We start from the raw sequence: 24,957 nt of genomic DNA on the forward strand, positions 1-24,957 counted from the left end.
TGTCCGGAGACATCTTTGTTTGTCACACGCCGGGGAGAGGGTGCTACTAGATCTAGTGGGCAGAGGGCAGGGGTGCTGCGAAACACCCTACAATTCACAGGTCAAGTCCCTATAGGAAAGAATTATCCAGCCCAATATATCAAGTTTCAGGTTTAGAAGGCTAATATAAGCCAATCAGGACCCCTCCTTTTGCCCCGCTACGGCGTGCACTCCCCGCCCCCACCCCATCACCTTACAAAATGCACACTGCCCTCCCTTAGTCGGCATCAGCACCACTGAAAATAAAGAATGGGTCCAGCCACCACCTCCCCTCTGGCCAACCTGGGCGTCCCCAAGAACAGGCCCTGGGAAAACTCCTTGCACCCACCTCACACCTCAGAGGAATATTTAAGCCACACCAAGCTACTCTCTCGAGATGCTGCCGCCATCTTAGCGGAAGGCCAGGGGAGGCTGGGCCGCGGTGAGCAACAGGAGGCTCGGATGGGCCCTTTGCTACTACAGCTGCCCTTTTTGGGGGGTCTCGGTGTTCACTGCCGCCTACTGGTCTGCTTGCCCCCACCCCCAGTGAGCTGGAAGACTTCGTTGAAGACTTGAAGAAGGACTCTACGTCGGCTGCCCGAGTGGTCACTCTAAAAGATGTGGAAGATGGGGCTTTCCTCCTGCGACAAGTGGGAGAAGCAGTAGCCACCCTGAAAGGTGAGCCTCCTCCTTGAAGGGGAGAAGTCCGAAGCGTGTCTCCGGGAGGAGAGCGGGGTGGAGGGGGGGAGGTTAAAACTCTGTCCGACAGTGACAGATCCGTTCGTTCGTGCATGTGTGCCTGCAAGTGTTCATCAAATACCCTGTGGGCCAGGCGCTGTTCTAGGCACTGGCGATGCCTTACTGAACAAAATGGGCAGATGTCCCCGTCTTCTTGGAGCTTCTATTTTAGTGGGCGCCATGAGATTTAGGGCGAAATGATACCAATGCCAGTTGCTCTCCACTGGCTCTTCCAGTGTGCCAGGGCACCTGTGCCAAATTCATTGAAAATGGCCCTCAGGGACAGTTGCCTTTATCCCACATGAGCAGACAGGAAGTGAGGCGCAGAGGACCTCTGCCCTTGCCCGAGGTCACTTGGAACCCGGCTCTGTCTGACAGGCGTCTGCCTCCTGGAGATGTGTGCGGAGCGCTGCGGCCGATGAACCCCACGCTCCCGACCCTCCCCAGCCCCGGCGTGCGTGTGCGGGATGGGGGCTTGTTCCGCTTTCTCTCCAACTCACCCTCTGCTCTTGGCCTGCAGGAGAATTTCCCACCTTACAAAACAAGATGCGAGCCATCTTGCGCATAGAAGTCGAGGCCGTGCGGTTTCTGAAGGAGGAGCCCCACAGGCTGGACAGCCTCCTGCAGAGAGTACGGAGCATGACCGACACCCTGACCATGTTGCGGAGGTAACCGGGCACCCCCCGCCCCCGCCCCGGGGGCCGGGAAACTCGTGAGGGAGGAAGGCAGCAACTCCTTTCCACCTCAGACGTTCCATTGCAGTATGACTTGAGGTCCCGATCGTTCAGCACAGGCCTGCTGCGTTTGGCACATCCTAGAGCTTAACGTTAGGAAACATTAAGTAAACATTTTTTTCAAAAAATCCTTTGAAGGTGGTCCTTTTTAATAACACTTTAAGGTTAAAGAATGTGTCAAAATATTTTATTAGCCTCCTTCACTTCTGGAGCACAGATGACTTCAGTTAGAAGAAGAAATACACACTGAATGAAGTTCACGAGACAGCATCGGAGGCGCGGCCCTGCCAAACTGGAGAGAGGGAGGGCAGGAGGGAGGAGAGCTTGAGAACTGGAAGTTGCCTTCATGCAGATGACTACTGACAGTGGAAGAGAGGGCACGGTGGCAGGAGAGGGAAAGGGGGGGGGAACAGATCCTCGGGGGTCCCTCGGGGATTGGAGGAACAGGGTAGGTAAACAGCAAAAGAAACAAGTGAGTAGCAGAGGAGAGTCATCGAATGCAGTGTCTCTTTTCAAATCAAAAATAGACATTTTAATAGGAAGAAAGTAAGGGACTGATTAAAGATTGTAGGTCGAGTACCATGTATCATATCATCTGACATACCCTACATCGATCGTAACAACAGCTCCCGAGGAAGGCACCAGAAGGCAGTCTCATCCTCCCTCCTCCTTATCATCATCACTACATTCTACAGAAAAATATCTGAGGCTCAGAAAGGTACAGTTCCCAGCATCCTAGAGCTAGAACCTGTAAAGAACTGATGATATTCAAACACAGGCCTGTCTGACCCCAGAGCCGTGTTCTTTCCACTGCACCGTGGGTGGAAATGCACAGATAGCTTCACGTGACCCCAAAATGCAGAGGAGGATGAGGACCAACCAGGCTGTTAGATTTGGAGTCACTGTTGACCTCCCAGAAAGGCGTGGTCGAGTCCAGGTGGGGAAGGAAGCCTGATCCAAGCGACAGGAAGAGCAAGCACCAGGAATTAAAATACAGTTGCCTCTTGGACAACTCGGGTTTGAACTGCACGGGTCCACTTACGTAAGGATTTTTTTTTTTTTTGATAAGTACAAGATAATGCTGTAAATGTATTTTCTTTGTGATCTTCCTAATCACGTTTTCCTTTCCCTAGCTTACTTTATTGTAAGAATCCAGTCATAGCATACAAAATGTATGTTAATCAGGTACTTATGATATAGGTAATCCTTCTGGTCAACAGTAGATAATTAGCAGTTAGGTTTTGGAGAGGAACAAGAGTTCCATGTGGATTTTCAAAGGAGGAGAGTATGGAGGGCTCAGGAAGCTTTTGGGGTTAGAACAGAGCATCTCTGAGGGCTGTCCAGCGGGGACTGGGTGGAGGGGGTTAATGTTAGAATCATCTGTTCACTCCTGGCCGCCCCCATACCAATAGTGATGGAACCGTGTCTGGCTGGGCACAACGGTGCTGGTGGAAAGGCAGAGACAGACCATCTCGTGAGGGAAGGACTGAGCAATCAGGTACCAGAGACGGTTAGGAGGCAATTGGAGGGCATTAGGAAGTTGCTATGGAAACCTTCATCCCCAAGCTGCTACTCCGGGTTGTCAGATGTCTTAATTTTGCAACCTCTTGCCTGGCTTTGGGATGCCACGGCATTCAAGTGTGCCATACAAATAAAATGCAAGTTACCTACCTTAAGAGTTAATGCTGCTTTGCATGGTTTCTCCCAGACACGTCACCGATGGGCTCTTGAAAGGTACAGATGCAGCCCAGGCCGCACAGTACGTCGCTATGGAAAAGGCCACAGCCGCGGAAGTCCTGAAGAGCCAGGAGGAGGCACCCCACACCTCAGGCCAGCCCCTCCACGGTGCAGGAGTCCCCGGCGACGTGAAGTCAGAAGTGGTGCCCTTGACCGTTCACCATGCGCAGAGCTCCCCTGTGGTCATCCAGCCCTCCCAGCTCTCCGCCGCCCTGCTCAACCCCGCCCAGCACTTGCCGGGGGGCTCGGGTCCCCACCCCACCAGCCCTTCGGCCACCACACAGGAAGTGACCTCAGCTCTGCAGTCAGCACAGGCTCCTCAGTCCCCACAGATGCCCATGAACGGCTCTGCCATGCAGAGCTTGCTCATTGAGGAAATCCACAGCGCGAGCGCCAAGAACAGGGCAGTGTCCATTGAGGTAGGGTCCTATGTCCATTTCTCATTAACCCTATAGAGGAATAACATCCGGTCCTTCCCTCAAGGAGTTTATAGTCTGGTTGTAAAGAGAATGCATATATGTGTCAAAGATACATTTATATCCAATATATATAGATAGATAGATAGATAGATAGATAGATATGTATATATCTATATATATGTACGTATATATATTTGTCTCAAAGAGAGATTTTTTGAACTACAAATGGGTTTCGATGGCCAGATTAAGAGAACAGTCGGATTTCAGAGAAGGGTGAGACATCCCATCCTGTGGGAAGGTGAAACCATGGTGTGCTGGGAAGTGTTTACCAACCAGTTCTCTGGTGGGGGCAGGGGGAAGCCCTGATTCATAGAATCTGCCAGTTTCTGAGGCGTATTCTCCCACGGTCGCTGATTGCGAGTTTCAGCGGGACGTCAGTGGGCATGCGGCTGGGGAGATGTGAGTCAGCTCTCCCTGCTCAAGCATATCACTGGTGAATGCGGGCCGGTGGAGGGTTTGCTACTGGCCTGGAAAAGTCAGTAGAATCTGGTAAGTGGAGCAGTGTTGGTGAGGGCTAGCACAGAGGGGTTGCTGGAGCAAAGGGAACCACGAGTAAACTTGTTTTATGGGAACAAGATAGAGGAGATGAGGCTGGCAAAACAGACTGGAACCGGATGTGTGGGAGCTGGCAAACCAGTCCAGGACGTCTCAAGGTCATGGGGTGGGTGTCCAAAAAAACGCGGCCCCTCAGAGCAGTGATAAAAAATCAGCATCTTCAGAAAATTGCTCTGAAACAATGTACAGAATCAATTAAGGTGGTGGGGTCTCGAATTAAGGTTGCTGGGTGGGAAGTCATTAGAGTAGTCTCAGGATGCAAGGTGGAGGCCGTCAAAATGGAAAGAGAAAACTGGGTCTTAGAGTCACACGACATAGAAAACACACCATGGTTTTAAAGATTCTATCAGGAGCCGGTATCCACGCCTGAGTATCACATTTTGTCTCCCCCGCGTCGTTACCCCAGACCCTGCTCTTCACCGTGCCTGCGTCTCTTGCGTGTCAGCAGTGGATAACTCAGGTTTAAGAAAAAATAACCTCTTCAAATTGCCAAGGCCACGGTCAGGGCAACCGGGCCTCTGGACCCTAGGTAGCTTCTGCCTCTGCTCCAAAGTCAGCGGCTGTGCCTCTCCTCCAAGCCAGCCGTTTACGAAACGCAGCTCACGGGAGGGGTGAAATGTGATTGCCTGACGGTGATTCTGTCCCATCGTGCCCAGCAGGGCAGGGGCGAAAACTGAACGACACGTTTCCTCCTGAGAGTGAGCGGAATCTGCCACTTCCTACATCTCTGTATGGAAACCGTGTCAGTGGGACAACCCATCTATTTAACAAACGTCTCTTGAGAACCCACTGGGCGTGGCCATCGTGGCCGCGTGTGTATTCTCAGTTTCGACTCACGAGTCGTCTCTGAAAATGCCCCGATCTGCGGTAAGGAGGCCTGGGCCTCGCCGCCCGCTCCACTGCTGCTGCGTAAGGTGAGCTTCCTTCACGGACCGTATCCCCGAGCCCTGCTGTGCACCAGCCCCCAGAGGCTCTGAGGCAGGCAGGGAACAGAAGGGACAGAGCCCGTGCCTTCAAGAGACAGGCCTGCTTGTAGGGAGAGGCCGAGAACCAGCGTATGCCAGATGGTCATAAAATGCTAGGAAGAAACAATGAAGAGAGGGGGGTGGTAAGGGGTGGCGGCGGAGGCTTGTTTACGTAGCGTGGATCTTGGACACATCCTTTGCCTCACTGGGCCTCGGCGTTCTCACGTGTGAAATGTGTTGGTGAAGTGATCTCCTCGGTCTTTTCCAGTTCTTACGTGTTGGGGTTCTAGTAACCCTGGTGCCATTTCCCCTCTGCCCTCCTGGAAGGATTACTGTGCCACCTCGAAATCACAGGAAAATGTTCCTTTAAAAAAAATGTACGGGTATTTAAAAATGCATGTCACGTAATTCTCCCTATTGGGAGAACTTGATGGAACTTCGAGGGTATCCAGATAAAACCCCATTTTAGACGTAAGAAAGTTTGACCCGGAGGCCATATAGCAGTTCTTAGCCACGGGACTGTGATGTAGGATTCTTTGTTCCTGGTGAGTGTTTTGGGGCTTAGCTTCTGTTTGTCTGCACATCTCCTCCGCAATGAAAACTCAGTTTCGAGAACAAAAACTTGGTGATGGGATACATACTTTTGAAAGCATATCCCTGTGTCCTTTTATTAGTATTGGTTGAAAGTAGCAGTAAGTGCTCAGTAATAATGGAATGAATGCATTTGGGTTTCTGAGCTTGCTTCTGTGTGAGTGAAGACCACTTGGGCTTACACAGCAGAGAGCACAGGGGCACGTTTGTCTGATGTGCAAAAATGTCCCTCAGTGCAGAAACCGGAGCATTATTTTATCCACATTTAACCTGTGTTATGCTCTCCGCCACCTCGACACGAAATCTCTAATTAGCTTTCCCTCTGGTTTTTAAACCTTCTTCACTTGTTCTTTGCCTTCAGAAAGCAGAGAGGAAATGGGAAGAGAAAAGGCAAAATCTGGACCACTATAACGGGAAAGAGTTTGAGAAGCTACTAGAAGAAGCTCAGGCCAACATCATGAGGTCAATTCCAAACCTGGAGATGCCACCAGCCTTGGGCCCACAACCAAAGGGCGATGCTCCAGTAGACAAGCTAGAACTTTCAGGTGAGGTGCTCCCAGGGCTATGCGGGCTGGCTACCCTCGGGTCAGGGCAGTGCTGCCCACATAAGCACGTGCTGGCCAGCAGCACCAATCTCTCACTTCTTAAGACTCTTATAAATTGGAGCGAATCCTCAGGTATCACAACATTCTCACTACTGCCTCTTAACTATAACCGTAGCCTGGAAACGATGTTCTACTTGAGGATACTAGAACAATGCCCGGTAAGGTAAAATTTAGATTCCCGGCTTCCACATTTCCTGTGAATTTATGACACTTCACAACACCAGCTGGGAGAATAAGAGGGCCGCATTTAGAGTAAGAGCTTTTCATATGCTGCAGGAAGAAAATGCCAGCCTTTATGAGGTCCCGAGGGGACATTAGATCATGAGGCGAAATTGCATTTTTTAAATCAAAATTATTAGATGGTATATTGAACTAACTAAACTATGGAAGTTAAGCCTCAATGTGTCCCTAAGAACATAAAATAACCGTTAGAAAACTCAGCCTCCTAAATCTCCGACCAACAAGCCTCATGCCTTACTCTGATCTTAAAGTTGCGAACAGAGACACCATTCTACCTGCAGCCCAGTGTCTCGGAGCCACATTCGATGGTGCCTCCTCCAGTAGCGAAAATTAATTTGGAAAGGAATCGCCATCTTGACTTGCATGCATGTCCAGGAACATGAGCGTAGATACAGTTTGTAACCACTGTAACCCTGTCTCACTGTTCTCCTTCCCCCAAGCTGCTCTAAAATTCCCCTCACTGAAACTGCCCCCATCAGCCTGTGTGTGCCAAGTGTTTCACCCCTTTTCCCCACCTGCCCAGCTGGTGAGGCCTGTTTAGGGACCAGAAGGGTCCGGCAGCAAGTACCTTAGGAGGAAGGGGCCTGGGAGGGGCAGCCCTGTTCTCACAAAGATGGCTTCTCTCCCAAAGTCCCCGTGGGGAATTTCTCATGGGTAAGAGTCTACACCATTCCGTTTCCATCTGGCCTAATTTGGCTCTCCCTATTATTACTTTTGTCAGGTAGTCCTTTGATGTTTTATAATCACAAATAAGTTACAAAAAATAGTTATAAACCATAATTGTTCCTTCTCATGATTGAACTTGTTATCTTACCACATCTGGGCTTTTTATTCCTTCAGATTAAAAAAAATGTGTATAAAGTTGGGCGCCTGGGTGGCTCAATCAGTTAAGCGTCTGACTTCGGCTCAGGTCACGATCTCTCGGTTCATGAGTTCGAGCCCCGCGTCGGGCTCTGTGCTGACAGCTCGGAGCCTGGAGCCTGCTTCGGATTCTGTGTCTCCCTCTCTCTCTGCTCCTCCCCCGCTTGCACTCTGTCTCCCTCTTTCTCAAAAATAAACAAACATTTAAAACCAAAGAAATAATTTGCATAAAGTATTTTTTAAAAATTACTCCCCAAAGTATTTTTGCTCAATCAAACGTGTTATGTTATGTTATGTTATGTTATGTTATGTTATGTTATGTTATAAGTAAACTCTATACCCAGCATGGGACTTGAACTCACAACCCTGAGATCAAGAGTCACATGCTCCACCAGCTGAGTTTGTTTTGTTCTGTTTTGTTTTGTTTTGTCTTAACACATGGCCTCATTTCAGAGAGAGTCTGCTAATGTACTGGCCACCAGAAATGCATAAGGATACAATCTGTTACCTGCAAACGTTGGTTTCTATCATTTTTACTTATTTGGCATGGATGTCACTGCTTTTACTGATTTTTGTTTACTAATGAGGTGAAATTCTACGCTTAAGGTTTTTAAAAGCTGTTTGTATTTCCTCTTGTATAAATTGTCTGACTACTTAGAAAATGTAGCTCCTAAAAAAATCAGTGGCAAATTTTAGAGATGGTAGCCTCAGTCAGTGTTAAAGAAAAATTATTCACAGAGATATTTGTTAAAAAGAGCAAGCAAGACTTTATTCAAGACCATGGCAGCAGGGGAGAGAAACTGAACCCAGCTCTGAATACAGTACATCAAGGGTAGGGAGAGTCTCGCTAAAAGGCAGGCCAAGGGCCTGGATGTGCAGAGGGAGCGAAGAACCAGCTAAGATGTCAAGAATGGGGGATTCTTGCTAAACGGACTTCACGGAATTCTTTGCTAAAACTGGGCTGAGCAGACAGAGCAAGGGCAAGGCTTAGCGGAGAGGAGAGCTCGGAGGAGCCTGACCAAAGCCGGGCAAAGAGGCAGTCATGGTCATGACCCAGGAGAGGAGACCTGGGCCTACTTCCAGGGCCCGTCAGCCTGTGCCAGGCCCTGGGGGGACCCACAAAGCTGATGAGGCTGTCCCCCGGCCAGGCTGCTGGCTCAGGAACCAGCCAGGTGGCCCACTGCTACTGGGGCCTCGTCACCCAGCACTCTCCTGCAGGAGACCAGAACTGTCGGCTACACGTAACCACTGGCCTTTCACCCTGATGAGCACCCACACCCTTACTACAGCTTTAAGTAGAAACTTCTCAAGTGTGTCCCTCAAACAGCTCTGACTAGGTTGCTCAGAAAGGACAAACATATTCCTGAGAGGGCAGGCCGTGTCCCTAGAGAGAGCTGGGGCAAAGCGCAGTTGGAAGGTCCAACCCCGAGTTTCTGCTTCTGCTGCTTTAGTGCGCACTTGGGTTCAGGCTGGTAAAAGGCAGAGGTGAGGAATGATGATAAAGGACAGAAATGAGGAGGTTTGAATTTGGTTAAGTGCCTTTTCTGGACATTTTTCTGGAGAAAGCTAAGTAGATATCTGTGTTTCCTAACCTTTGGTGTCATTGCCAACTTCTCCTTCTGCATTTCTGTGTTTACTGCCTCCTTTCATTAACAGAGAACCCTTTCCAACCACATAACCAGGACCAAAAGTCCATTTTGTCCCTGACTTTGTTTTCTGTTCATCTGCCTTGCATTTCCTCCTGGCCCTTCATCGGCCAGATTCTGTTCTAACATCCCCTGCACAAACTCCTCCCGCTAATAACACCGTCTCTCACGTCCTTCCTTCAGCAGCCATGCGAGGGGCTCTGGATTTGTCTCTAAGCTCTAATATTTCATCTCTCCAAGGAATACCCAGAAGTTTTACTTAATGACGATAGCTCTTGGGGCACCTGGATGGCTCAGTCGGTTGAACATCTGACTCTTTTTTTTTTTTTTTTAATGTTTATTTTTGAGAGAGAATGAGAGAGTGAGCAGGGGAAGGGCAGAGAGAGAGGAAGGCAGAGGATCTGAAGTGGGCTTTGCACTGACAGCGGAGAGCCTGAGGCAGGGCTCGAACTCACCAACTGTGTGATCATGACATGAGCCGCAGTCGGACGCTTAACCATCTGAGCCACTCAGGCGCCCTGAGCATCTGACTCTTAATCTCAGCTCAGGTCTTGATCTCAGGGCCCTGAGTTCAAGCCCTATGTTGGGCTCCACACTGGGCATGAAGCCTACTTAAAATACATATACATATGTATATATGCTACATATATATATATGTGTATATACAAATATATATACATATGTATATATGCTACATATATATGTGTGTATATATATACACATATATATATGCACATATTTTTTTAATAATGATAGCTCATACTTGCATTGCATTTACAGTAAGTCACTAAGCACTGTTCTAAATGCTTCGTGTATATTAAGGTATTTAATCTCCACAGCATCCCAGTGGAGAGGATTATTATGATACCCATTTAATAGATGACACAACTGAGGCAGAGAGAAATTAATTAACTTGTGCAGGGTCTTTTTGGGATTTCAAGTCAGTCGGGCTATAGGGTCTATGCCTTTAATCCTGGCACTATGGAGAGAACAGAGAGATGTTTACATCAGATTGCATCAAGTTTATAGAAATACACTGTTCTGGAAGTTCTCTTGCAAAGAGGTTATTTTGCAATGACACACTGTTTTCCAGAAGACTCTCCGAATTCAGAACAAGACTTGGACAAGCTGGGGGGTAAGTCCCCACCTCCTCCTCCCCCACCCCCTCGGCGGAGCTACCTGCCAGGATCAGGGCTCACCACCACGAGGTCCGGCGATGTGGTCTACACCAGCAGGAAGGAGAACATCACCGCTAAGGTCTGATGGGTTCAGCTCTGGTGAACTGGTCTCTGAGTTCAAATGATACCCTTAGACAAGGTTCTCTCTATTCTCATGTAGAACTCAGAAAGTAGTAAGGCAGAGGAGAGAATTGATTAAGCTACATCACAGGAAGCCCCACAGATGGGAAAATGTCAGCCAGTGTTATTGGACTAGACTCGGCACCACCTGCTCTATCCTTACTTGACTTGTAGCTGCAACAATGTAAAATGCAAATCACAAGCTACTTCTCCAGCAAGGGCCTCATAAGATTGAAAATGGAGTAGAAGGGGACGCAAAGGAAAGTCCACCTTACAAAAGCTAAGTGAGACTGGCTAACACGGTTGTAAGAGTCTGTACAGAAAGGTGTTCAGTGGGCTTTAGCTGGCACTTAACTTGGCAAGTGTGGTCTTTTGTGTTAAATGTAAAATACAATTTCCAAGGAGATGTAGTACGGGCAGGCCTTTCTTAAAGGCACCAAATGTTGAGTAGTTATAACTTTATTTAAAATCTTCAACCCATTCACCAAAATGGCAGCTTGTACAAAAAAAAACCCAAACTAAAAGCAAGGGATATTAATAGTCTTTCGACTCGATTTGAAGAGGTAGGAAGCCGACAGGCCAGGCAGTAAGGGAACGTGTGTTGCTGTAATCTGTGCCTCTTTTGGCCAGCCCCTAGAGGCGTTGAGCTAATATCTGTGATTTGAATCTTCCACAGGCAAGCAGTGAAGATGCTGGACCAAGCCCCCAGGCTAGAGCCACTAAGTGTCCGACCGAGGAGCTGGCTTCCACCTGGACCCCATCCCCACCGCCAGTCGCTACCTCGTCCTCAAAGGACGAGGAGGAAGAGGAAGAAGGAGACAAAATAATGGCGGAACTCCAGGTATGTGGATGAGGTAACTGGTTGTGGCTCCATGCCTTCCTACCTAGGCCGCTCTGGCTACGTCTCTCACAGATCCATTAGCTAGAGAGGGCTGGCAAGGAGCCTTTGGACCTAGGCCTCGTAAGCAGCATCTTCTGGCCTTGGCCTCCAGTTTTCCAAGATGGCGCTGAACTACCCTCAGGGTACTTCATGACGTGTGTAAGGAATGACTTTCACAAAACAACTCAGGAAGTTTATACGGGAAATGAATTGCAAGTTTTCCTAGCGCCGGCCAAGAGGATTTACTTTCCTTGCTTTTAATAGTCCATTCGTTTCAAAAGCAATTCAGACAGGGATCCGAAATATCAGCCATTGTCTTGTCTTCCTAAGGACTGATTAAGGCCTCCGTCACGTGGGTCTCATAAAAACTTTGGTTTTAATACTTAGAATGGCTGCCCTTAGGTCTTCTGTCCTTCATACCAAGTTCCCATTCGGTGTCAGCATCATCTTTTCAAATATGCAGAAAAACGGAACGATTTCATTTCCCATTTTCTCTGCCCTGTTTGCAAAATGATTATTTATTAGTTTTAGATTTTTATTTTTTAATTAATTGACACAGTCCATTCTTAGGATTAAGGATGGGGTACAGAAACTGTACTCAAAGTTTACCCCACATTCAAATCATGGATCTGAACCTACCCTGGGTGTATGTTCTAAGAACTTTTCTAATCAGAGGCATGCACAATTCCCAGACCAAAGTCTGTTCAGAGAATATTTCATTTTGACCCATACTCACTGTAGCATTTTTTCCCCTCTCTGGATGGTCAGATCACATGGTCAGATCACACACTTAGGGCTCCAAAATACATTGCCTCTTCACCAGTGCACGCACCATGGGTCTGCATTCTTCATGTGGAGTAAAGAGAACTTTTAAGCCATGTCATTTCTACCACGGCTGTTCCACTCTGCTTTCCCTGGTAATAACTACCAAAATTGGGCTGTTTGGATTTACAGGGCTGCTGGTTGATTTGTCACAGGGCTGAGCCCTTCTGAGCTTCTCTCAGACTGGCCTAGGACATCCCCTCCACCAATCAGATCGCTGACAGATTTTTAGGACGTTTAAAGAATGTCATACATAGGAACCATAGATGTATACGGTTAGCGATGCGTGAAACAGTTGAGAGGGTGGAGGCGTCCGTCACTCAGTGATCCAGGGAGGACCCTCTGGCTAATGACACCGGCATGGCCGGGCTGCTTGTCGTCGGGAGATTGGTGCTCGTCCTGAGATGTGTAGGCAGATTCTGGGACCGTTCGTTGTAGCCTCTGCCCCAAAGCGTGGTTTAAATTGATCGTGGCCCAGTTTGGTTCAAACGGCTGGCGAAGAACTAGGTAATTTTACATCTGGGCAAGGGGAACAGTCACTCCTAATCCAAGAAGTAGAAACTTTTAGGCTCATGGATAATCCTGCACTAGCCCCCAAAGAGAAGTCATTTACTTGTTCCAGCTGCGCTTTAGAGCTCATCACTTGGGAATATTTCCCACCACTGAATATCTAAATATCTAAATATCTCTGATGGTTTCTTTGAAAGTTTTCAAAGCCTGGAGTATGTGGTTTCTTGTTGTGTTATTGGTGGTTAGGTAATACTGGTGAATCAAGTGCTCTAAGCCTGACTTAACCAAAGCCAAGAGCCCTCCTTCTGGGGTAGGGACCCTACCCGCTGCATCAGAAGGTCAGCCGCGCACTTGGGCTCTGCACTTAGATGCCCCCGAGGCAGGACAGGGAGCAGATGCGGCCTCCCGGGTGTGACTGTGGAACAGTTTCCTGCTGTGTGTTACCAGGCGTCAGAAAAAACCAGAGGCTCCAAAGTCCAGGGTCTGACAGCCCAGCGGAGATGGCAGGTGGCCTCCATGGGCATCTCCAGGGCCCTCTAGGACTGGGGTGTCTGAGAGACCGCAAGGGAGGAGCCAGCACACCAGCTTCAGGAAGAAGGAACAAGCAGAGAAACAGAAGAGCAGGCTGGGGAAGGTCCCAGGCGTCGGCTCAAGTCATGTTTTAGGACCCGTGCTGAAACAGTCAACTTGGCACGGGCCTGGGATATTCTTTCTGCCCACGGAGGTATTTCCAAAGGACCATATTTGACAGTAAGAAAATATTGAGGCAGTTATTTGGGATTTTTCATCAAAATAGCTGATCTTTAATCCTGACTGCAAGTTTCAATTATTTGGGGGAGTTTAAAAAAAAAAAAAAAAAGGCCTGTGAATTAATTCTGAATTAATTATTCTCTGTGTGAGGCCTGGGTAACAAAAATTTTTTTTAACTAGGTGACATGTAGTTGAATTGAGAGCCACTGATTTCAAGAAGCTTGGGTGCTGGGTTCTTCATCTTTCCTGCTTTCGTGACCGTATTGTCACTCCCTCTCTGCCCCGCAGACACAGCCTGTGCTTTCTGTTTGTCTGAGGACCGGCCTCCCTCACCCACTGTTCACCCAAACTGGGGTGGACTCCTAGAACTGAAATTGATAGTTTTCTAGGACAGATCTAGAAGCTCAGGCAGAAAGCAGGCAGCTCAGAACCCCGTGGGCACTCAGGAGCATCACTTTATTCTAAATGCACCTCAGAGCACCTTAGAATGTGGGAGTACCTGTTACTATGTTACTACTGTATTCTTTTTTTGTTTGTTTAAAGTTTATTTTGCACGAGAGAGTAGTGTAAGCAGGGGAGAAGGGCAGAGAGAGAGGGGGAGTGAGAGAGGATCCCAAGCAGGCTCCACGCTTTCAGCGCTGAGCCCAGTGCGGGGCTCAGTCCCACAAACTGTGAGATCAAGACCTGAGCTGAGACCAAGAATCAGTCGCTCAACCGACCGAGGCACCCAGACACCCCGCGAAGGGCATGCGTTCCAAGGGTTCTGTCCATTTATCACGCCGTGGCACAGCCAGTGAGGAAGCCTCTGCCTCTGGCTCAGAGCTCAGCTTTGCTGCTCTGAGGCCAAATGCCAAACCAGGTTTCGTGGCGCCGCCTCCCCGTCCCTGGTGTGACCGCTCGGCAGGACTAGGCTGGGGTCTCCACGCCTCCAGACCGCCTGTCTGTTCCCTCCTCCCTCCTCACTACGCCGGCATCCCTGTTAACCTCAGTATTTTAATCCCTTAGGCATTCCAGAAGTGTTCCTTTATGGATGTAAATTCAAACAGTCATGCTGAGCAGTCCCGGGCTGACAGTCACGTTAAAGACACTAGGCCGGGGGCCACAGTCCCACCCAAGGAGAAGAAGGTAACGTGGCAGTTACACATTTGCCACACAGTCGAATGGTCCTTCTTTCCTTGCTCTGACACTAACACCGCTCCTGCGTTTGTCCTTCTTTCTGTGCCCTCTTTTTCCCTCTCACCTGTTTTGTTCTGTTTTTTTTAAACTAACGGAGACACAGCCTTAGGTTTAATCAGAGATGCCTGGTTCGGGTTCCCAGCGTGCACTGGTGTTCCTGTAATAGTCTATGCAGAACTTGGGCATTATCTTCCCAAACTAAAGAGTATCCCCCTTGCAAGATTTTCTAGAACTCTAGAAGTAAATGGAAACATCAGTCAAGTATGTAGCCCTTTTTCTAATTCTTAACGTGTCTTCTAGATCCCACACGCCTGTGTCAGAAGTAGCTGCAAGCCTTAGAGTGTAGGGAAAAAACACACCGCAGAGCTATATGCTCACCATCCCTGGGTGTATCCTCGTAGAAACGACGCATATGTGTTTGCACACGTGTTCAGGAACGCCAGACGGAATTTGCGTTAAGTAGGACAAATTCTCAAGCTATACCTTGCAAGACAATTAGTTCGGTGTAAGCTCAGTGCTCATATACATTGTGGCGTCCTAATGGCTTCAGGACAGCTGTCCGGGCTCTAAAACAAAGTTCACCCTCATTACGTAAGTACTTTAGGGAAAGGACATTAGCCTGAATGTGTGAGCTTCAACTTTCTGAGTTGGCTCTAGAGCTTTTAGGATTCTTGGGCATAAAGCCATCTTATCTGAATGAATTTCAGGATTAAAAGCTTATCGTGACCCACTCCGGTCCTAGCACTTTTCTCGAGGACTAGGTTCGAGCTTCCCCTAAATAAAGTCAAACAAATCAGCCGTAGTGTAGCCTAATAGCTACTCCCGGTGGGCACCTCAGTCCCCGTGAAAGAAGCCTCAGTGAGGGAGATGAAGGATCACGAATCAGAGGGCTATTCTAGCATAATCCTTCAAGAGATGCGGTCCTGGGGCTGACAGCCCCCGGCCGTGAGGCCCTGACAAGGAGACCGGCCTCCTCCTCCCTGCCTCACAACCATCCCAGGGCCTCCTGCAAACTAGGTCTGCCGAGGTGGGGGGGGGGGGGGGGGGTTGGGGGCATCTCCGTGCAGCAGGAGAGGTTATGAGATCATTGCTGTTAAATCTTTCTCGTGAAGAGAATCTCCTGTTACTTTCAAGTGAACCTATGACATCCTATTTGAAATATACTCCTCTTTCAGTCTGTGGGATTGCCCTACAGTGGCCCTAAGTAAAACCACCTCATGAAAGGCCCTGGCATATCCTGAGTCACAGGGCATACCTGGGCCGATGTCTGTCTGAAACACTGGGAACTGGGAACTTCCGAAAGATCCCTCTAGAGCTCAGCGTTGTCTCGTAGAACTTTGCTGATTGGCTGAAAAGTTGCATAAGATTTCTCGCCTTGCAATTAGAAAGCCATAGCCTTTAGATACCCTTCACCTCAATCAGGAGTCCGTCGGATAATAGGCCAAGTCTGTAGTGAGAGCCGTATAGGCACTTAAGAGCTTGTTTTAGATACTTCTACGCAGCAGATTGACCTGTCTCATAATAACCATGAGTATCAGACTTCTCCCCACATTTTTGTCAGCACTCCTCCTGGGCTATTCATCTACTCTTCTATAAATCAAGTATTTCTTTAAAATTTTCTCCTTATCATCATGAGGTGCCAGCCTAGTGCTTCCCTTGTGTACAATTTTCCTATAACTGTGTCTCTGATTTTGCTTGATTGCCATATGCATTTAGAGCCTGCTACACAGTTTTCTGAACAATCCAAACCTCAGGACCTACTTATAAACAGACATTAAGAGGTTTAACCACATTTTATGCAGTCTTGACCCTCTAAGATTACCTCTGAGATATCATTGTGAGATGACATGACAATTGTGACCGAGCTACCCTGGATACAGTTAATGCACTTGTTGTGATAATTTCGTTCTTTTTTTCTAGCCCAGTAACAAAAGTAACAGGTCATGTGAAACCTACCCTTGACATCTTTACCTTAGTGGCTTTCATCGGAGTATTCCTGCTACCACACCCCTTTTAAAATACGTGTGTCTCTGGGTGACATTTGAAATACTTAGCAGTGGGTATGGCATGTCTGACCAGTCAGACAGATGCCAGCGCTGACCCCAGGCACTGGGCCAGAAGAACGTCAGCTGTGCACGTGTTGTGTCTAGATTACATGTCGACTCCTTCTCCAATTCAGGGGTAAATTCTCACTCAAGTCCTAGCATGCTCTGCTGCCTCCGTGTTTGGGGTTGAAACCTTAGTCCGAAACCTCTCTTGCTTTTCTTCTTAAACTTTTTATTGGATGTGTGAGTTGTTTAATGATCCAAATTTAAAATCCCACAAAAGACCTCATGTTGTTCGTCTGCACCGGCCGAATTGTTGCACTGGTTTGGGGCCTTCCCGGGAGGAGGGGAGGTTTAACAGGAGGTATCCGGTGGCTAATGCACCTTGTATCCCGTACGATGTTTCCATGTGATTAATACTGACTTTGGTGTTTGTGTGTTATTCCTTGAATGTGTATGGACATCCTTTCCATTTGTAACAGGGCGGTGGGGTTGCTGTGGGTTGACTTGGGCGGGGCCCGGTTATTATGCTTTGTTACGTTGTCATTGCTTTAGCCAGACAACCTTCTCGGGATTGTGTCCCTTCCCCCGTAACCACCTCTTCCTTTCGGGCTTGGGCAGCAAGAAGAAAGGGCAGCAGTGCCTTGGAAGCGACAAGGCACAGCTAGTGTTAGTGTCGTGGCAGAGCCCAAGGGAGCTGATACACACGGGCCAGACAAGGCCACGCTTCCCGGTGAAGCACTGTCCGGACCTGAGCCTCACTGCTGGGTCCTCACGTCCTGAATCTCGGTGACACCGGCAGAAATGGACCTTCGCTCTGTATCGGAGAATACAGAGACTAGAAGCTGACTTACGATGTCAAAGTCACCGCTGTAGTCTCCAATATCTGCTTTGGAGGTGTTTCGAGGGTATTTTGGCAGCATTATCATTCTGAATTTGGATTTGACCGCCTTGGGTATTATTAGGTTGAAGGTTATTGTGACGCTTGACTTGGCCAAGTCCAAGTGCAAACTGCAAATACACTGTCAGTCTGTCATTTGAACAGGGAAAAATAAGGTTTTCGTTTCATCTCCAAGTACTACACCCAAGTGGGGCAGAGTCCTTATAGGACAGTTTCCAGAAAAGCAGCAGAGATAGTACCGAAACAACTAGCTGGAAGGGTTCTGATGTAGTTCCCCAGTCTATACACAAGAAAACGGAGGCCCAGGAAAGTGAAGGTGACACAGTTAAGGGGCAGAGCCGGATTAGAACCAAAAAGCTTCTGCCTGCCGAGATACTGTGCTACACCTCTCTTCCCGTTTTCGATTCTGCTAAGCTCACAATCAGATGCTGGAGAGAGAACGTGTGGATACAGAATCGATCCTTTTATTCTCTTAACTACTCCCTCACCAATTTTGCAAATCCCTGAACTATTTTGCTAATTGAGATTTTCGTCTCGTGCGAACACAGGGCGTGTTTGGAAGCTGGAGAACAACAAAGCCAGCCAAGGTAGAGCTGTCTAGGCTTTGGCAGATGTGCTTGGCCCGCAGGTTCTGGAAGTGTGATTAAAGGAACGATTTAGTTATAGTCCACTTTGGGGGGGGATGTGGTTTTGTGCAGTAACATGTCCTACACTATTCTACCAGAATTTGGAATTTTTCCATGAAGACGTTCGGAAATCTGATGTCGAATATGAAAACGGCCCCCAAATGGAATCCCGAAAGGTGAGTTTAGCAAATCTGCGTTCCGACGGATACCATGCAGATTCATGGCCCCCTTTCGCAGATCCTGTTCTGATTAATGTGTGTGGTTTCCCTCCTCCACTTCCCTCTCAGGTTCCCACAGGGGCTCTCACACCCCTTGACCATCCTAAATGGGAAATAGCAATGGAGAATAGTGTTTCTGATGCATCAAGAACATCAGAGTATAAAACAGACATCCTAAAGAAGGAAAATTCCATATCCGGCAAACGTTTATTTAAAGACAGTAGAAACTATACCCAGAAAAATGTGTCTAAGGTCAATCCCAGTTACTCTGGCCTTTGTTCATTAGATGAAATAAACAAAGGACCTAAGAGCTCAGGACTGCAGTACCCTGTGCCTGACGCTGAGAATCAGAAGATGAATTATGGAAAGACGAAGGAGATGAGACTAGAAAGACAGGAAAACGCAGATAGGTGTGACCTTCCCTCTCCCGCTAGGTCAACTGAATTGAGCACGTGTGATGTCAGAACTCCAGATCGAGAGGTTCACATGACAGAGTTCGGCCAGGTTGCTCTAAGACCCAAGGGGGCACGGCATGCTAGCGTGAACTCCAGCGAGGACGGAGAATCGACACCAAGTTCTCCCACTGAAGAAAATGCGACCACCGACAACATCGCCTTCATGATCACCAAAACTGCCGTCCAGGTGCTCTCCAGTGGGGAGGTCCGCGACATAGTGAGCCAAAAGGGGGAAGATGTACAGACGGTTAACATTGACGCCAAGAAAGAAGCAACGTCCCCACAAGAAGGAGCTGAAAACGAAGAGCCAGTCGTGTGCCTAGACAAGAAACCAGTTATCATCATTTTTGACGAGCCCATGGACATCCGGTCTGCATATAAGAGACTTTCAACCATATTCGAGGAATGCGACGAGGAATTAGAGAGGATGATGACAGAGGAAAAGATAGAGGAGGAGGAAGAGGAGGAAAACGGAGACCCTGTACTCCAGAATAACACTTCCCAAAAGTTGCATAAGAAGGTTGCATCCGGCAGCCCCGGATCAGGGCAGCAGGCTGATGGTAAATTCCAGCCACACTGCCTTTCACCAGAGGCTGAACCCCCAGGACAGGAAACGAGTAAGAACGAGCTGAGCAGGTTCAGCCACGCAGATTCTCCAAGTGCAGAAAGCAAGGGTGACGTGACGGATGACCAGTTTGAAAGCCCCAAGAAAAAGTTCAAATTCAAATTCCCTAAAAAGCAACTGGCTGCTCTCACTCAGGCAATTCGCACGGGAACCAAAACGGGGAAGAAGACGCTGCAGGTGGTGGTCTACGAGGAGGAGGAGGAGGACGGCACTTTGAAGCAGCACAAGGAAGCTAAACGATTTGAAATCACTAGGTCCCAACCTGAAGACGCCCCCAAAAGTATGCTTAGGAGGCCAGAGCCGCCCAGTGCAGAGAACGCATCTGTGATTTCCAGAACTGACGAAATTAGAAAAAATACCTACAGGACGCTGGACAGCCTGGAGCAGACCATCAAACAGCTTGAAACCACAATCAGTGAAATGAGTCCAAGAGCCCTAGTGGACGCTTCATGCTCTTCCAACAGAGATTCTGTTGCAAGCTCAGCCCACATAGCCCAAGAGGCCTCTCCCCGCTCCCTGCTAGCTCTGGATGAAGCTCCCACTGCCCTAGAGCCCCCCTCGTCCGTACCTTCAGCCTCACGTAAGGTATCTTGGTCTGATGGAAAACGAAAAGACCCAGCTGCTTTCTTACATCTGCCATAATCACCATTAGCAACAGGTGTCTTGTGATTTACTTGCTTCCTTTCAGGTGGCTCATTGTGGTTTTATTTTTGTCTGTTCGCCACGATCCCTTTCTCTCACACTTTCTCCCTCACCTTCAAAACAACAACAACTAGGTGTCTAACAGCTAATTGATTCTCTTTTTACCTCTGTTGCTGATTGGTGTTGGGTAAACGCAGAGGACGCTGGGTCAGTCATGTGCTGTTGAAATGATTGCTCTGATACTCACATTAAAATCCGTTTGATCAGTAGTGGAGCAGATTCATCCTGTTTGATTCTTCAAATTAACCCCAGCGGTGTCTCCTGATGTCCGTCTCCTAGATCTGTCCTGCATGTAGGGCTGTGGCTTCTCACGTTGAGCTTCTGCACACAGTGGGAGAGCTTGCGTGACAATCCGCTCACGTGCTTCTCCTTCTCTTCCCCTCCCGCTGCTCCTTCCCACAGGGCGCCACCGGGACCCCACAGACGAGCAGGATGCCGGTCCCCATGAGTTCCAAGAACAGACCCGGAAGCCTGGACAAGCCTGGCAAGCAGTCCAAACTGCAGGACCCCCGCCAATACCGTCAGGTAGTTTTACCTTAAACCCAATTTGGGATGGACACTGTTGCGTTTAAGAAGCAAGTCACTGACTTAGTTTATACCAAATATCATGTTTTCTTTGTAAGATATGGTTTACGTAGACACCCTGGATCTGGGGCATGAAGAAAGTCTAAAAACCTTCGTTAAACTTTTCACCACGCTTCTGCATGCTTGCAATAAAACATCTTTTACTTTGTGACTCCAAAGTTTAACGGTTAACACAAGGTGCCGGGCCCGTCGGCTTTTCTTTGGGTGAATGTAGTGGTTCATCAGAACACCTCGGGAAACCGAGTCAGACCTGTCCTTGAGCTGCCCTGAAAGTCACCAGTACTAACGTATATGCTGACTGCATTGCATTAGAGGCACATTAACTGTCCGTCACGATGCCCCCGCCCCACCCCAGTAATCACCCAGACGCATGGCCGACCTAGCACCCGGGAACGGTAGCGGGATGGTGTGCCTCTTCTCACCTACGCCGTTCTTCCTTTCCTCCCGTTCTGCACATCTCCGCTCTTGTACTTTGGGGGTCTCTCCCAGGTCCAGTGCAGCACAACAAGAACTTAGCTCAGGCCTTGAACTGGTTTGGTTCGATTTGGTTTCTTTTATTTAGTCATTCTCAGAAGGGCTGTGTTGCCAGACCCTGTGGTTTGATCGTGTTACCAGCTTTCTGACAAACTGTCTCCCGCCATCTTTATTTGCAGGCTAATGGAAGTGCTAAGAAAGCTGGTGGGGACTGTAAGCCTACTTTCCCCTCCTTACCTGCTTCTAAGATTCCAGCCCTTTCTCCCAGCTCTGGGAAAAGCAGTTCTCTGCCCTCTTCTAGTGGTGACAGCTCTAACTTGCCTATTCCACCTGCTACTAAACCACCGGTTACTTCTAACCCTCTCAGCCCCCAAACAGGACGATCTGCTCCCTCTGCCTCCCTCATCCCCTCTGTCTCTAATGGCTCCTTAAAGTTTCAGAGCCCCACTCATACAGGTAAAGGCCACCATCTCTCATTCTCACTGCAGACTCAAAACGGCCGAGCAGCCCCTTCCCCCTCCTCCTCCTCCTCCTCCCCGCCCTCCCCCGCCTCCCCCACTTCACTGAATCAAGGTGCCAAGAGCATCAGGACCATCCACACTCCCGGCCTCACCAGCTACAAGGCACAGAACGGAAGTTCAAGCAAAGCCACCCCATCCACAGCCAAGGAAACCTCTTAAAGGCCAAATCCTGTTAGGTGAAAGTCGGAGTTACCTTTAAAAAAACACACACAAAATGTTTTTCGACAGTCTTCCACAACTGTCTTCCCAAGCGAATGTAACATATTGCCGTACTGTTTGAGGCTTAATGCTAAGTATGTGCTAAATACTGGATTAATAGATGTCAGTGAAGCTTGTTTGTTTTCTTCGTTGCTATTGTAATTACATAGTGTTTACTGTCTATAGCCGATACCCGTCCAATGAAGTAAGCATGTGTTACGAAAAGAGTGGCTGGCAGGAGAGAAGGGTGTGTGAGAGACGGGGAGGAAAATGTACTCAGCATGTAAAACATGTATGATTCCAGAATTTTAGTATGTTTTGTACAAAAATATTTTTCATTACGGAGACTAGACGTGAAACCGAGAAATACACAAGCGTGACTATCTATACAAATTGTAAAACAGATACTATAATATTTCCTTTTATTTTGGTGTTATTTAGCTTTATTACAGATTTCTATTTTTGTCAGAACGTCATGGTTCCTTTCAAGATCTTTTTTGCCAAAAACATTTTGATACTATAGCATTGTACATTTGAAAGTAGCGTGCTAGACAAAAAGCCAGTGAACTTCTACACGAGCCGACACGAGGCATATGTAGAAGGCAGTTTATCAAACCTATTGCACTGCCGTGAGAATTATGTATAATAATTTGCAGCCCAAGCAAGCTAGTTTTCTTTGCTTTTCTTTCTTTCTTTCTTTCTTTCTCTTGTTTCTTTCTCTTAACATATTGGGATTCTCTAGTTGTTTCCTTTCCAGTATCTAAACCCTTCCTTTGTTTCCTGAGACCTGGTGACCCACACTCTTGCATTGTGGATTTTAAACATGTACACTTCTGTACGGTTCTGTAAACTGATCAACTTTTGTACATATATAAATAGACCTAATAAAAAATACCGTATGTGGCAGCACAGAGTAGTTTTCGCACACCAAAGTTAATTTTTATGCATGCTTTAAAAATATATCTTGGGATGGGCAGAAATGGGGATACCCGTGCATTTTTAAAAAGCAACGAGTTTGCACAGATAGAGTGTTTTTGTAAATAAATGTATTTGTATAACACAGTCATGTAATATACAGAACGATAAGCAGAGGCTTTGCAAAACTCAATAAAGGGCTGCATGCTTATTATTTTTTGTACCTTGTCACTCGAACTGCTTCCTAGTCAAAGAACAAACATAACTATCACCAAGTTAAATGGTTTGGGTTTTGAGGACGTTATAAGTAACGTGTCACGGGACACGGACTGGCTTTCAGAAAGCTCTCCTTCTCTGATTCATGATGAGTTCCTGATCGATTCATTGCGAGTGCGGTGCCTTCTGATGTAACCTGCTGACTCTCTCCTCTGTGGCTTTACCAAGGTTTGGCTAACAGAAAGCAAACCTGGGTCCAGAGTTTCCACCCTCGTTTACAAGAGGGGCTCTTCCTACCTTTTCTTTTTAAATTTCCAGTAGAAGTCAAGTAGAAATAAAGCATCTTTATCGCTATGATTTTTTTCGAGTTCTCAGTGTCAAAAAATATTGTTGGTGGAGAAAGACATACGCTAGCTAACATTATTACACTGTGGGTAACAGTCGGTGAAAATACCACCAGGAGTGTGCAATCGACAAGAACAGTGTCAGGAAACTGCTTCATATTCTTTTTGGCCTCCAAAATATTTAACTTGGTTTGATGTAAAGGGAAAATGAGTATTACCTGAGCACCTGGTTGTCGGTGTCCGTGAGCTTCAAGTTTACAGATCTGGGATGCCTTTATCAGATCTATGTTATAGGTCCACTCATCGTGTAAATTACATGTTAACATTATATGAATCACGTGTTTGGGGGAGGGCTCCGGAAAGTCGTCATCTTACAGCTTTTAGGTATAAAATGTTCCGACATTTCGATCATGTCCTACAACAACTCAACAACTGCATTATGTTAAAATCCACAGGGTAGTGGCGCCTGGGTGGCTCAGTCGGTTAAGCAACCGACATCGGCCCAGGTCATGATCTCTCGGTCCGTGGGTTCGAGCCCCGCGTTGGGCTCTGTGCTGACAGCTCGGAGCCTGGAGCCTGTTTCAGATTCTATGTCTCCCTGTCTCTGCCCCTCGCCCATTCATGCTCTGTCTCTCTCTCTGTCAAAAATAAATAAACATTAAAAAACAAATAAATAAAAGGTGATACATGCAGAACACTTAGCATGATACCTGGCCCTTGATAGGCAGTTATTGTTGATACGTTCACAGACACAAGGATCAAGGACTTGGCCACCAATGCTAGGCACTTCGACAAATGAAGCATTTGGCATAAGTCTGCCTCATGTGCTCCGCTGCCTTCTAGGTGGAGTGTGCCGAGCGTAACTTGATCTTCTTGCCTTCAGGTCATCAGGATGAGCTTTTGTTTCCAGCTGGACGGCCACGAGCCCTGGCAGATCTGACGTTCTCTCCTCAAAAGGGCTCGTGCAATCACTTTATTATCTTTGGACATGATCTTCTCTGGAGCAGAGATCACTGCACAGGGGCCTGTGGTCCATGGTGCGTTTCCCCAACAACGTCACCCGGTGGCTTCTGCGATACCACCTTTTGAGTTTTTGGTTGAAGCAGTCTTTCTTCCTCCGCTCCCCCTCCAAAGAAAATTTCTTGGTCGCTCTCAAATGCTTTTGCATCTTCAGAGCCATGGAGAGGGGAAGAAGCTACTTCAAATTGCAGAGGGGGGGCCCTCGGGAAGCAGTCTGGGGGACAGGCATGGCCAGAACTGCTCTGGGAGCCCAGCGGATGTGTCTGCTTCTCTTCACGGGTCTTGCCCTGGGTGCTCAGCTCAAGGATGGACACAAACTCCTCCCGCCATCTGAGAAGTCTGGGCAGGGTGATTTGGGGTACACCTTCTCCCGACCCTGAAAATGCAACCTCACAAAAGGACCGGTCTTTAGTAGCCATGATTCTAGGGCCCTGGCTTTTGTCCTATGCAAATTTCTTTGTTTTGCTTGACTTTGGAAGGAGTTGCAGTCATGACGCCGAAAGAAAA

The 24,957-nt window shown here is 47.9% G+C and overlaps 1 protein-coding gene across 16 annotated transcripts in view; it reads left to right on the top strand.

The window, feature by feature from the left end:
- The window catches only part of KIAA1217 (KIAA1217 ortholog), a 760,759-nt gene extending 737,675 nt beyond the window's left edge, over positions 1-23,084 (top strand). For 9 of the 16 annotated variants that reach the window (XM_043564643.1, XM_043564640.1, XM_043564637.1 and 6 more), the window contains 11 exons: positions 566-696; positions 1,277-1,424; positions 3,199-3,646; positions 6,179-6,362; positions 10,263-10,426; positions 11,144-11,308; positions 14,435-14,554; positions 18,276-18,353; positions 18,465-20,060; positions 20,580-20,702; positions 21,416-23,084. In XM_043564643.1, coding sequence (XP_043420578.1) covers positions 566-696; positions 1,277-1,424; positions 3,199-3,646; positions 6,179-6,362; positions 10,263-10,426; positions 11,144-11,308; positions 14,435-14,554; positions 18,276-18,353; positions 18,465-20,060; positions 20,580-20,702; positions 21,416-21,916 — 3,658 coding nt within the window. In that variant the 3' untranslated portion in view covers positions 21,917-23,084. Of the gene's footprint in view, positions 1-565; positions 697-1,276; positions 1,425-3,198; positions 3,647-6,178; positions 6,363-10,262; positions 10,427-11,143; positions 11,309-14,434; positions 14,555-18,275; positions 18,354-18,464; positions 20,061-20,579; positions 20,914-21,415 lie in introns of those variants that run through there. The other 7 variants (XM_043564639.1, XM_043564651.1, XM_043564642.1 and 4 more) reach the window with 6 other exon arrangements.
- The last annotated feature ends 1,873 nt before the right edge of the window (positions 23,085-24,957 follow it).

This window comes from Prionailurus bengalensis, chromosome B4 (assembly GCF_016509475.1).
Source record: "Prionailurus bengalensis isolate Pbe53 chromosome B4, Fcat_Pben_1.1_paternal_pri, whole genome shotgun sequence".
Taxonomy (NCBI): Eukaryota; Metazoa; Chordata; class Mammalia; order Carnivora; family Felidae; genus Prionailurus; species Prionailurus bengalensis.